Here is a 14301-nt window from a genome sequence, read left to right as displayed (position 1 = left end):
GAGTGGCTCATTCTGAGATGATTAGTTCTTCTTTTCATGACAGGACAAAGCAATTAAGAGTTTCAAAATTGTTTTTTGTAGTAAATCTTTCAACAGGTGTTTAAACTATAAATCCATCAAGTTTTGAAACGTTCTGAGTTTTTTAGTAAAAATCTTGTCAGATGTTAAAATGAAGCAGAGCACTTCAACCATTGCTCTTTAGCAGACAGAAAACCTTAGCTTGTTCTTATCAGTCTTCTTCCCTCAGAGCAGATGGACAGAGAGAAACCCGATAAAAGGAGAACAAGGTGGAGGACAAAGAATCCAGAAGTGCAAGAATGGAGATCAGGCTTGCACTTCACCTCAAGTACCCAGGAGAGAATATTTTCCCTTTTCGGGACTGAGGAAAAAATAGCAGTTTTGGAGACTGTTGTCATTGGGGATGTATCCCCTACAAAAACAGTTTGCAAGCATTCGTTGGAAAGGAAATTAACCTGTTTTCTCACTTCAAAGCCTCTTTCAACCTCATTTTGGAAATCCATTTGCTCTTTCAAGAGTCTCAAAAGCAGGGAACTGATGATGAGAGCTTTTCTGAAAATGCATATAGGACTGGGTATCAAACCATTTCCCCCTGTTAGAAGGGTGAATTGGGATGGCAACCCCTCACCTTTAATTCCTTCCTTTTGTGCTTTTTTTTTTACATGGGCAGGCTTGGAGCTGGTCCACAACCTGAATCTCATCACTTTTAGTCTTGTCTGCTTTGGTGCAGATAGCTTTACGTCTGACACGCACCTTCCTGGGAACCTCATTGACAAGTGCATCGTTGATCTAGTCACTCAGAATAGAGTCTTTGACACTGTTACTGGGTGCAACTCATTTGGAACCATTCTCTGTGTCTTAGGCATTTTGAACTAGGCAGTACTGAGCTTCTACCTCATGGCCTCCCAGTTCCATGTCTGGGCTTCCCTCTGCTTCAGCATAGGAGAACTCTGCTCCATGGAGTGGACCTTCATTACAGGAGTCTGATTTTGTCTTCAAGATTGTGGAGAGTAAAATAGCCTGTTCACCTTCTAGGCCATTGATAAGACCCCTGTTTCTGTATCAGCTTCATCCCAAGATGATTTTTCCTTCATTTCTTCAACCTATTCATTATGGTTGTCTGGTACAGAGCAGGACTTTATCCTTTGGGGATATGCAGCAGGTGCAGTCTGACTCTTCAAGGACTCTGACTATAGTGTCCTCAGCAGGAAAACATAAAAGGAAACATATGAACTCCTCTTTGACGTCTATACCTCAGGCAGTGATTTGGATGAAAGAGACTATTTCCTCTGCTCCCTTCCAGAGGGCATCACATTTGATGAGGTCCTCTAATGAAATGGAGAGGTTGTTGGCCACATTACTTGCTCAGTCAGGATAAGGATGTACTGCTTTTGACATATGGCTCTGCCCCTTTTTACCTCTATGGTGATCTTTCTTGCAGACAGTTTTAAAAATTTGCTCTCTGGGAGGTCATGGCAGGAACTCGACACAGTGGAAGTTTTTCCAAGGAAGCTAGGCGTGGTACTACATCCACCTAGCCATAGACAGTACTGACCTAAAAGTACTCTGGTGGACTAAATGATTGCAGCAACTAAGAGAGAACTCCAGGATGAGTCCTCCACTGCCCGTCCCATGAATAAGGAGTAGTTTACACCTTTTCCCTGAGGGCTTTAATTTAACCTCTAAAACTAGAATCCAGGGAGACCCAGCCAAGCTATGGGTATTTCTGGTCAGCCTGTGACTTGGGAGTCTACAAGACAACTGCAGGCTACCCTGAACATGGTGAATAGACTATGTTGCTTTGCAAAGGATGATTTGCACCTTCTGTAGGCTTTCAGATATTGGTTAAAACTTCATCCACTCCCTTAATGCCCTTTTTAGGCAATGTTAAATTGACAGACTTACCATCATAGCAAGTAAAACCTAAAGAAACCTAAAGGTGTTACTGCTCAATGCTAGGAGCATAAACAAACATGACACCCTGCAAGCTGTCTTAACTCTGGAGAAGATAGACATTTGTGCCATTATCGAGACATGGTTTAAGTCTGCAGAAAAGCACTTGGACAGTGTAAAGCTTCATTGCCTTCTACACATTTAGGCAGTCAGCTGCACATACCCAGGACAAAAGGGGAAGGAGTCTGAACATTACCAACGAGCATAACTGCATTGGTTAAACAGGACAATACCTGGAATTTAGCCATGTGACATCACCATTAGACAAAGCCCTATACCATATCCTAGCAAGCTGTATGTCACCCTCTATGTCCCTAGGATCTGTAGCTTATACCCAGACCTACTGGATACTGTCAGCGTTAAACAAATACAACTGAAGCCCTTATTCCCAAGGGAGAGTCATTAACTGCACTTCCATAGACCTGGAAATGTACAGTACCTCATACTCGCAGGGCAAAGATTCTTCGACTTTATTAGCGCAAGTATTGTTGACCAAATAAATAGTGAGCACACTCACCAGAGGATCAAGTATACTGGACCTGGTACTTGCCAGTATGGGAGAGCACTGACCCAATGATGCAAACATCTAACAAGAGAGTCTAACGCAGACCAATGACTGGTTTTAAAATCATGGACTATAACTCAGTGCCAAGAAATGCATTTTACTGCTTTTTGGGAAAACTGCCACCCAGGCTAATTACGCCATCGAAAGACACCCCTAAGAGTTAACTTTGTAGTCTGGAATCTGGTACACGTGTAGAAAGTAATCTGGCCTTTGATAAACATGTGGCCCAGAGTAGTAATAAAATCATTCCATACAGCCCAGCTTATAAGTAAGGTTATAACATCCAGGTCTAAGGAAGTCATAGTGCCACTTTATTTGGCCCTTTATCAGACCCATCATTGAGTGTAATGTCTTCTTTGGCATGTATCTGACAAAACCTATGCAGCAGTTGGAACGCCCAGAAAGGTTTCTTACCAGGTGAATCTAGGATCTAAACACATTGTTTTATATAGATTGCCTTAAAAGCCTTAAATTAACACTCTGGTCTATCCTGCTTCAGGTTACTGAGGGATGGTATATGCCTGGCTTATAAGCTATCTTCAGATCTAGCTCTTATGGACCTTTTACACATCCACAGAATGAACAGCAGAACCACTAGATCCAAGGGTATAAATTTTGTTTGTGACATAAATAAGGCATGTTATTGAGACATGTGTCTCTGAGGATCCCTAACCCTAGTTAGGTGTAATCTTGACCAGGGGATGGGAAATCAGAAATTCACCCCAGGTCTCTATGCCATGTCTGTGTTAGTTGGGCATTACTGCCTGCCTCTAACATCTCCCATATAACCTCTAGAAACTTCCTCACAAACATAATCCCTCCTAATAAATTACCATTATACATAGACACAACTGGGTTTGATTGCACAGTAAGGCTTGCAAAGGTGCTGGTGGTTGTTAGCCTAGTGTATTAAAATGAACCATGTTCAGCATCACAAAACTCTCCATGCATGTGTATCATAGTGCTGCCGAAGGAGAGCAGCCAGGGAGGATGGCTCTGGCTTAACCCTTCACTGCCATGTTTGGCTTCTTCTTTGTGACTTTAACGATTAAATACCGAACGACTATCACGGCAGTAAAGGTATCAAAACACTTAATGAAACTGTAAGACGGATGAGTGCTTTTGCATTGTAAAACTCTTCTTCAGATCTAAAACAAATAAAAACAATGCAACATTTAAATAAAATCCAAGCAAGCAACACAATGTTAAAAAAACAAAAAAAAAACTGAAATCTGTCTTCTCTCTTTCAGTGCAGATCTTAAAGTTAAACACCCATTCAAACTTGGATACTTCTTAGCTTGCAGGCTAAGTAGCCATCACATTTCAGCTGACTTTTAGATTATTCACGTCACCCCCTCTTATTCAGTCTAATGTACTGCAGTGCTTTAAAAGAAAGTCTGTCCCTTGTTTTGCATTGCATGTTTAGCTAAAGCATTTCTAGAGTTATAAGTTTTTATAGCATATAAATGCCTCATGATTCTATCCTTCGGCATTCTGTTTGTTTTACCTACATAAAAACATGTGCAGGAATCATAAGTAGCCAACCAAGCCACATTCTCAGTTTTACAATCCACATATTGCTTAGGTTTAAACACAAAATTATAAATTGGATGCTAAAAAGACTGTTGCTTAGATATGGTATGACATGCCCAACAAGAGAGACAAGCATAAGTACTCACTTTATGAGCTGTCAAATTCAATAGCTTCCTATTAAAATTACATAATTGTCTCCTCAAATTCGTACTATTCTTATAAAGAAAAGTGGGGGAGCGGCCAACAATATCTATTTTATGGTCCATTGTTAGGATCTTCCAATTTTTAAGAGTAATGTTGCATAAAAGACCAACATCATTAGTGTCTAAACGTAGGTTTGCTATCAAATTTACATAGGTTCTGCACTCACCAGTTTTCAACTGGTGATGTCCATCTCCTGATGAAAAGAACGGTCTACTGTTGGTTTCCCTTCATTTCAGTGCCTCTTCTTTCTCTCTTGCCAAAATGTGTGCATCATAACCTTGTTCCTAATTTGTTTGTTACACATTCAGTATACTGACAGCAGCAGACATTAGGTAATCAGTCTAGCCAGCAGATATGTTGTTCTTTAATACTTGCAAATATGTAGGTAATATGCATGTGTGATGCCTTTTGTATTGATTAAGAATTACCAATACCATTTCTTGAGTGTTTTTATTAAAGCAAAAAGTCTACAAAAATTTAACATGGGTTCAGTAAGAGATGAGAAGCAGCAACTACATAAGAGATCAGCTTTTCAGATAATGTGCATGCAAGCTAAAAACGGGAAATTTACATTCAGGAGAACAGCCTCGTTTAAGAGGTGGGAGAATTAACTTTTATTGTAATGGCTATTCTGTCAGTGTTAACGTGCAAAAACTACAAGAAAACCTAACCAGGTTTGAAATTTCACTGTGTGATACCTTAAACCACCTGTAGGGGGAGGCCCACGGAATATAAGTAAATGACCCCTTAAGGACTTAATGTTTCAGCTATATTGACTCTGTCCATGACTTTTTACTCAAGTCTTTATGGATACATCTAGACCAATAATGATAAATTGTTACAGGTATAGACAGAAAAAGCAAAGTGCATTGAATTATATTGCAATTATATTACAAAGGGCAGGGTGCAAATAGCTATACTAGAGAATACAGTAGGATAGAAATTAATGTATGAATTTGACAAGGAAAGGATTTCATGGTATTGCAGAACAACCATCCTTGACACATGTCTGATGCCCTCAATTCCTCCTTATCTAGTCTTCCATATAGACAGATTTTCAACACATTCTTCATATCCAGAAGCGCAACCGTAGCCAGTCTAGCATCCTTTTAGTCTTCTTTCCTAATTACAATAGTAAAGGAGAATTTATATTTTACACTTTGGATGTTCATAGACAGTTATGATTCTGTTTGCACCATATTAAATCAAAAAAGATTTACAAATATTTGTTTCCTTTGTACCCTCAAGACTAAAGGCATAAGATCTGTAAAATACCTCTGTCCAGATGGTTCTCAGACCTTGATAACTTTTGTATACCAGTCAAAGAACAAGTCCTTAACCGTGATGTCAAAAGCCTGCTCAACTAGATGGATAGCGGCTTCTATTACCTTTTGCAGAAATTATTCAGTAGATGACATTTGTGTTGGAACAGCTTGTGGTGCCTGGAAAGGAGTGTTATGTAGACAAAGGTGGACATTGTCTCCAGATCTCGATCCTCCTTTGGAGCTTCCATCTTCAAGGGAAATTTGTGATTCCACTTGGACCCGCGGTGGTGGTGCTGTGGTAGCGTTGTCTCCTTACAGTAAGACGCTGTCCGGTTCGATTCTCAGCTATAACGTCTTCTGTGTGGAGACATGCGTGAATGGGCATACCTTCGTTGAAGGCTGTGCATCAGAGCTGGTAACTCGGCACATAAAAATCAACTACCAATCATTAGCGGACCGGAGTTCCGCTGTGGCGACCCCTAACCGGGAAAAGCCGAAAGACACAAACCTGGAAAAATTGGTAGCTTGTGATTTTGTCCCACTAGTCAAAGTGGACAGATGAGATGACATGGAATATAAAAGTTATGTACATAATACTGGGTCGTTGTTCTCCCTAGGCCTTCTGTTTCAATTACCCACCCTCCTCCCTCTTTCCAAATGTACCTGGTGGATCTGTCTTGAAGCCTGTCCTCTTCTACTGTTACATTCCAATCTTCCTTTGGCACCCTTTCCACTTAGGAGGCAACAGCAGAGTCTGTTTTGAAGCAGGGAACAAATGCATTAATAGGAGTGAGGAAGAAGCTTGACTGATTGTAGAAGTGATAAACTGCCAGATTGGATCCACCTTAAGGTTGATTTCCGTAGCTGACTAGGGATGGTAGGGATCCAGCATTAATGTAATAACGTTTCACTGTTTTCAACTAGTGGGAAAAAAAAACTTTAGCACAATAACTTAAACAGAAAGACTTGTAGCCACAATTAGTGAGCCAATGACAGAACTAGAAATACTATAGCGGTATTAGCGATATCTTGTGAAATTTTATGAAAATGTATATTAAACACAAGATGCTGTCTACATGCCTAAGTGTAGATGATAGTCTACCATTCTTCCTCATTGCTCCGTCATCCCTCCATATTTATCTGTTACTGTACTTGTGTAGCTTTTTCTATGTTCTCTCTCTTAACCACTGTACCTGTTAAATTCGCTTAAGCACCACTTCTTTATCCCACTCTGCTGTACTTCAGTATGCTTATTTCTGCCTGTTCCAAAAATCTGTTAGAACATGGTATATTGTTTATTGGCAATTCTTGCTGGCATGTAGTACAACTGTTCCAGTCCCATATTTATCCCTTTTACGTTTGGCATGTATGTTTGCATTTTTCTGCAAGTATTTTTAATGTCCAGTACTTTATTGGAAATTGTAATGTAACTATATTGCTTATTAGTGTTTTGTTTTGATTGCTTATTGATATGTGGAACCTTTCTGGCCAGGAGTCTGCTGAGAACCAGCTCTTATCTCTCTCGACTGTCCAGGTCATCAAAAAATAGCTCTTTTGAAAATGGTGTCATCTGTATAGAGTTGTGAAAGTTTGAACAACAGATGATTTTAATTGCATTGTAATTTTACATTTTTGGGTGTTGTAGTAATATTTGGATAAACAGTCAAAATTGGTTTGTATAATAATTTTAACTATTTTTTTTTTATTATGAACAGGTGTCAACAAATAACGAGTGTTCTAATCACAGTTACGGAAGCCTTGGCTCTTTAAGTGACAAAGAATCAGAGGTAAATACAAGTAGTGAGTTGCTATACATGCTTTGTAAGTAGTAGAACATTTTCTGCCTTCCTACATTAAGATTTAACAAAGTACTTTTCTTTTGAAAGCTGCTCAAGACGCAATGTAGGCTTTTCTAAGAGGGAAACCAAAGTAGTTTGTTGGCATGTATGGTTGACCATTTCTTGGGCAGCACTATGTTATTGTCATTCTGATGCCAAGAGGCTGTGGTTAGTATAACTGACTGGTACTTAACCAGCTATGTTAGTAGCCGCTGCTTCTGTCTTGTAGCACACTTCAGAGTTCTGCTTGATTGCTCTATTAATTTTGGCATGGTTTATAAATTAAAACAGATGTACAGGAAAGACTGGAAAAGAGAATGAAGGCTGCTTTTAATCATGGGTATAGAATGTCTTTTAATGATGTCTGGGGAAAGCATAGCTAAACTTGCGACACCTTATTATTCTTTCTTTACCTTTGCATTACGAAAAGCATTTTGTGGCTTTAGATAATGAGTCTGTGGTATCTTTGCTTTAGAGGTGGTCTTAGATGTCATGTCAGTCTTGCAGAGTGGTCTTAGATGTCATGTCAGTCTTGCAGAGTGCAGTAGCAGGGTGCTTCTGAATTCCCAGGTTTGAGTCACAGCCCCTGTGTGGTGTTGGCTAGCCATGCTGAGAGAACTGAACAACTGGGAGCTTACCGTTTCCTTTGAAAAGCAGTGTAAGTGGCACTTTAGTCGTAATTGATGTCTCTGCTTTTGTGGAGGCTGTTATTTTCCACATCCATCTTCAGTGGGTGATATTAGTTATCTCTCTAATGAATGCTCAGTGTCTCTCGATTTTTTTTCAAGAGTTTAGTTTTTTTATGCTTTTCTGTGGTATATGCTGTGACTTTACCGTGCCTGTATAAGAAGACTTTCCTCTTGTCCCTCTTTGTTCTTCCTAAGGATTATTGCTGCAAGAGAGTTAACTGAATGGAATATCACTGGAAGCAGATGTTCATACCTTGACTGATCTTTTATTTCATGGACATGTGTAAGTGCATGCGCTTGCAATCTCATGCCTTAACTGTTTGCTGGGTCCCGGATGTGAAGACAGTACAGCTGTACATGTCATGGTTTATTTTACTATAAGCAACACACACACGGTTAATTGCTTTCTGTGGATCACTGTTGCAGGGGTATTCACTACATGTGAGAATTAGCTGAAGGTGGCCACCCTTCAAGCCTTGCCCAACCCCCAGAGCATTGACTGACATTTCCTCATTGCCTGGATCCCTAAATAAAAGGGGGCAGTTAGACTGAAGTATTTCCAAATGTCCTATATCACTGTTGAAGTATCCCAAACAGAAGGGATCTCCCACCCAGGGTCTCCGGAGCCAGCTTTGTTAGTTGTTCCTGCTATTCCTCCTCCGAGCGCATCCTTGTCATCGGAGCTGGTAAGCTCCTCTCCCAGGGACGTTCCTGTGTCGGCTCCGATCCCCCAGCGGGGTTTATCGGTGCCCGCATTGGCTCTGACCCTGTCAGTGCCTTCCACAGGGTTCGAGACCCGGGTTTCCTCTGTCGGGCCCGAAGGGGATGCCTCTGAACACCCTTCGGTTCCGAGCCTCCCTCTCGGTGCCTCTGCTGCGGAGGCACCGGTCATGGTCATGGCCTTGGAAGGCGGTCGGTCCTCCGAATCGGGAGGTCCTGCCTTCGAGGCTATGTGTAGCATGCTGGCTAGGTGAGCTACTTCTCTTGGATCGGGTCTTTCATCCCCCACAACACCGGCGAGAGCTTCTGACACCCACCTATCCTTGGATAGCAGAGCGCCAGGGCCTAAGGATACCCCCACGAGCGGTCCCCTTCTTTCTGAGGAGCCCTCGGAGCCTGTGCCTGAGGAACCTCCCAGAAAGAAATTGTGCAAGAGGAAGCACGTAGACTCCCAGGACGATACTGACCTCGAATCGTTGGGGTCCCCTAAGTCTTCCTCTGAGGATGTTTCGTTCTCCGATATCCTGGAGGTCTTGAAACAAAGAGGAGACTGGCCCTCCAAAACCCCCTCCGAGGAGGAGTCTGTATTCCTTAAGGCCTTTGGCGCTCAGCCCTCCGCCTCCTGGGTGTCTCCACACTTCGAGGTCGTGGACCTTATTTGTCGGAGGGTGTGGGAGACTCCTGACTCCATGGAGCCTGTTCCTCGACGCCCCAACAAAGGGAAAGAATTTTTAACAAAGGGAGTCCCAGTAGATGCTATGGTGGTGGCGGCTGCCACACAGAAGGAAGTTGCTGAGTCTTCCTCTTCGGTCCATCCTCCTAACAAGGAGTCTAGGACTATGGATTGGTATGGGAAGCGTACCCTGTCTTCAGCGACTTTTACCTTGCGGTCACTGAATTATTTGTCTCATTTCACGCGGCTCCAGAGAGATCTCCTTATGGAGTTAGGAGATACTCTAACGGGTAACGTGCCAGAGGCGGTGGCTCAGACTGTCAACACTCAGCTCTCTACCCTCAACTCCATCACTAACTCGTCCATGCCACTGATTTCGTACATGGCCAAGGGAGCTAGTCGGGTGGCTAGCTCAGGGATGGCCCACAGGAGGCAAGCCTGGCTACGCCTGTGTCACTTTGCGAAGGCCTTTAAGTCTTCCTTCACCGATGCCCCCTTTGATGGTTCCTCCTTGTTCGGGACCAAAGAGAAAGACACCCTTACCAGGTGCGAGCAAGAGGGAAAGACCTTGTCTGCCGTAGGAGTCCGTTTTTCCCTCCCGTCGAGACCTTATCCCAAGGCTCAGCGAGGGGGAAAGATGTGGTTCAAGAAATCGCAAAGGCCTTTTCCTGCCGCACAGGGTGAGAACCCCTTCCGAGGCAGGAGAGGGGGGTCATATTCAAGGGGATGTTGCCTGAGGCAGAGGGCCCCCCCGCAATTCTGGGGACCGCGATTCCTTTCGTTGTTCCCCATACTCTCATTCCTGAGGGTGTGCCCGACTGTGCTTCTCCGGAGCCAGTCGGGGGTCGAATTTCTCGCTCTCCGGAAGCCTGGGTCAATATCACCCAGGACCAATAGGTATTGGGGATAATCGCAGGAGGTTACACCATCCCATTCTATTCCACACCCCCTCCCGTCCAACGGATCCCAGACGTTCCACCCAAAGGGATCAAGCAGCATCAGAGGTTTCTCAGCTGCTAGAAAAAAGTCCTCCAACCAGTCCCCCCAGACCAGATCGGATTAGGGACTTACTCAAGATTCTTTTTGGTGCCGAAAAGAACTGGGACCTGAGACCCATTTTGGATCTCAGCCAACTCCATTACGTACGCAAGTCCAAATTCCGGATGGTCACGCTACAATCGATTCTCCCATTGTTGGGAAAAGAAGTATGGATGTGCTCCATGGACCTGAAGGATGCTTACTACCACATCAAAATGGACATAGCATCCAGATGTCATCTACGCTTCCGCCTGGGAGCCAGGCATTTCCAGTTTCGAGTGCATGGCAGTGGTGACGGCTCACTTGAGACGTCAAGGATTCCAGGTGTTTCCTTACCTGGACGACTGGCTCCTATCTGCCTCCACCAAGCATCTACTTCTTCAAAACAGAGATACTACCATCGATCTTTGTCACCGGTTAGGCATTATAATAAACTGGAAAAAATCTGCCTTGCTACCCTCACAGCGTGTCTTGTTTATAGGAGCAGAGTTGGACACTTCGGTTGAGAGCATTCCTACCCATGGAGAGGATCACAGGGTTGCAACAACAGGTTTGTACGATGATGCCTCTGACACGTGTGAGGGCAAGACCTAGTTCAGTTACTGGGGACAATGGCGGCCACTATCATGATGGTCCCGTTAGCGAGGTTACATATGAGGATCCTACAATGGCTCCTATTCGCCCAATGGTCCTTCCAAAGACTACCTCTACCCCATCCTATCTTAATCACAGACAAATGCAAGCAGGACCTCAGTTGGTGGCTATGCACCAACAACTTAGTCGTAGGGAAACCCTTTGTTCCATTCAACCCGGTAGCCACAGTAACCACGGACGCCTCCTGGATAGGGTGGGGGGGGCATTATCTTGGCAGGATGGTCCAACGCACATGGCAGGAGCACGAGATAGACTTGCACATAAATGTCCTGGAGATGAGGGCAGTGCTCCTAGCATTGCAGGCACTTCAGGACGTCCTCCCTCTAGGGACTATTGCGATACATTCAGACAGCATGTCAGTAGTGTGGTATCTCAACAAGCAAGGAGGAACCAGATCGTACCCCCTATGCAGAGAGGCCATGAGAGTGTAGAATTGGGCGATAGCTTCCCAACGGGCCTTGGTGGCAACGCACATCCCGGGGAAAACCAATGTGATTGCAGACAGGCTAAGCAGAGCGATCCTCATGCCTTACAAGTGGTCCCTGAACCGCCGGGTGGCGAACAGCATATTCTGCAAATGGGGTCAGCCTTGCTGCGATCTGTTTGCCAGTCCCTTCAATGCGAAATGCAGCAGCTACTTCTTGCTGATCCCCCCCCACTGGGGGAATCTCCAAGGGATGCTCTTGCGCACAATTGGCCCTCTGGTCTGCTGTATGCTTTCCCTCCGTTTCCCCTCATCTCGAGGGTGATTCAGAAAGTGCTGTCCTTGGGAAGCAGATTGATTCTGATCGTGCCACACTGGCCTCGACAAGTATGGTTCCCCTTCCTTCAACCTTACATGGTGGATGCTCCTTGGACTCTGGACCCTCATCCAGACTTGCTGCCACATATGTCGGGACAGCTCCACTCCTCCCTGGAGACCACCCTTCGGCTGACCGCCTGGCTACTCCACTTCCATCCGTAGTCAGGTGTCACGATTTTTCTCCAGACGTGGTCCATATTCTTTTGTCCCCTCATAAACCGCCCACTAGGAAGATCTACTCTAGCAAGTGGAAAAGGTTTTCGATATGGGCCCATTCCAAAGGTATCGACCCCTACACAGCCCCCATTGTTTCTGTTTTGGAATTTCTGTCTTACTTATTCTTCCAAGGGTCTGCCTCAGCCACCATCGAAGTTCAGGTGGCGGATATTTCAAATTTTCATGTGGCTTATGAATCTAGCTTAATGGCACACAGGCTGTGTAAAGCATTCCTAAAAGACGCTCTTCTCCTTTGCCCCCCTGTATCTCAACCTGTTATGCCCTGGGACCTCAATTTTGTTCTGCAGGCTCTCACCTTCCCACCCTTTGAGCCTGCGGCTTCCTGGGATTTAAAATTTCTTACATGGAAATTTGCCTTTTTGATAGCTATCACATTGGCTAGACGAGTCTCAGAACTCCAGGCCCCATCAATCAAGCCCCCCATATTTGATATTCCATAAAGATAGTCTGTCTCAGACCATATTTGTCCTTTCTTCCCAAAGTGGCTTCCTTATCTAATATTAATCAGTCCATTGAACTGCCGGTCTTCTTCCCCAACTTCTCCCGTAAGGCAGAGTACCAGTTTCATCTGTTGGTTGTTCATAGGCAACTACGCTTTTATCTACACAGACTAAAGATTGGCGGAAGTCAGACCAGCTTTTTGTTTAGTTTTTGGAGAATCGCTTGGGTTCTGCGGTATCCAAGGTCACCATTTCTAGGTGGATAGCTGGTTGCGTCTCCTTTATCAGGCAGGGGGAAAGAGCCTGCCCTTCCCAGTCAGAGCACACACTACCAGAGCAGTTTCCACTTCCACAGCCTTTCAGGCTAGGTTATCTATGGGTGATATTTGTGCGGCTACAACATGGGCTTCTCCTCACACGTTTGTTTCCCATTACAAATTGGATGTGGTGTCCAGGGGCAGATCATCTTTTGGCTCCACAGTGCTCAGGAGTTTTTTCCATTGAGCCACCCAGGATGTAGGTGCTAGGGACGCTGTCCCACAGGTGAAGAATGTAGGCGAGATAGGACTACATACCATCAGTAAGTTATGTACTCACCATAACGTTGGATGTATGTAGTCCATCTCGCCTCACATTCTTCATTACCCCCCACCGTCCCCCACGCCGGGAGGATTTGGAGGATCACTTTGTATTTCTGATATTAGAGTCCCTTTGGATAATTTGTTGGACCTATTTGTTATGGGTGTGTGTGTGGTTTGGGCGATGGATACTATATTTCTGTTGGCAGCAAACTAGATCTGGGAATGTGGGGCAATGTATTGTGGGATAGCATCTTAGCCCAGCCAAACAAAGACTTTCGAGCTAGTAAATAGGCAGAGTCTGAGCAGACATTCAGCCCCGAACCCACAGGTGAAGAATGTGAGGCGAGATGGACTACGTACATCCAACGTTATGGTGAGTATGTAACTTACTGTTTTGGAGGCTAGTTTGGCTTCAAAATTGGCTTTGGAGGTTTTCACTCATGATCTGATTTGCTTGTTGAGGCTAAGGAGGGAGTTTTTCAATTAGGAATTTGTGCCTTTTTACCCTTGGACAACAGTTTCTTCCTTTTGTTGTAAAGCATATTGATAGAGGATGTCCACCACATAGGTTTGTGTTTCCTTGAGAAGGTTTTAGTTCTGTTTGGAATGGCTGAGTCCATGCACTTGTACTGGTGCTTGTATACTGCACTGGCATACTTTTCAGCATATTGGTCTGCATCCTCTGAGGGGGACGGATGTGTGAATCTACTGATACCTTCCCTTAGAATGTTGTAGTCTGTTTTTGAGAAGTTTTGTTTTTTTGCCTGGTTACGGCTGGGGGGGGGGGGTTGGATGGGACAGACACTTTGAAACAGACCGATGGTCTGATCTCACCAGGAAAGAACTTACTATGGTGCAGCGGTTGCTCATGTTGGTGAGAACAAAGTCTAGACTGCGGTCTCCCCTTGTGGGAGATGAAACAAGTTGGTCTAGTGTGTTAGAATTGATGAAGTCAAGGAATCCTTGGGAGAGTGCATTAGAACAGGAATAGTTCACCCTGTTTATGGGGGGGTAGTTTAAGTCACCAAGGATCAGGGTGTTAGGGGGTACCTTGATGGACAAGTCTAAGTAGGAGGAGTGAGTGTGCTGAG

At 44.2% G+C, this 14301-nt stretch overlaps 1 protein-coding gene across 1 annotated transcript in view; it reads left to right on the top strand.

Annotated features, from left to right (window-relative positions):
- TLK1 (tousled like kinase 1) overlaps positions 1-14301 on the top strand; it is a gene marked incomplete in the record, with an annotated part of 2832579 nt that overhangs the window by 549652 nt on the left and 2268626 nt on the right. The window contains 1 exon segment of the mRNA XM_044075520.1: positions 7254-7325. Within this exon segment, the coding sequence (XP_043931455.1) occupies positions 7254-7325 (72 nt within the window).

This window comes from Protopterus annectens, chromosome 6.part1 (genome assembly GCF_019279795.1).
Source record: "Protopterus annectens isolate FY-2018-M chromosome 6.part1, PAN1.0, whole genome shotgun sequence".
NCBI lineage: Eukaryota > Metazoa > Chordata > Ceratodontiformes > Protopteridae > Protopterus > Protopterus annectens.
This window is presented reverse-complemented; position numbering and strand designations above follow the sequence as displayed.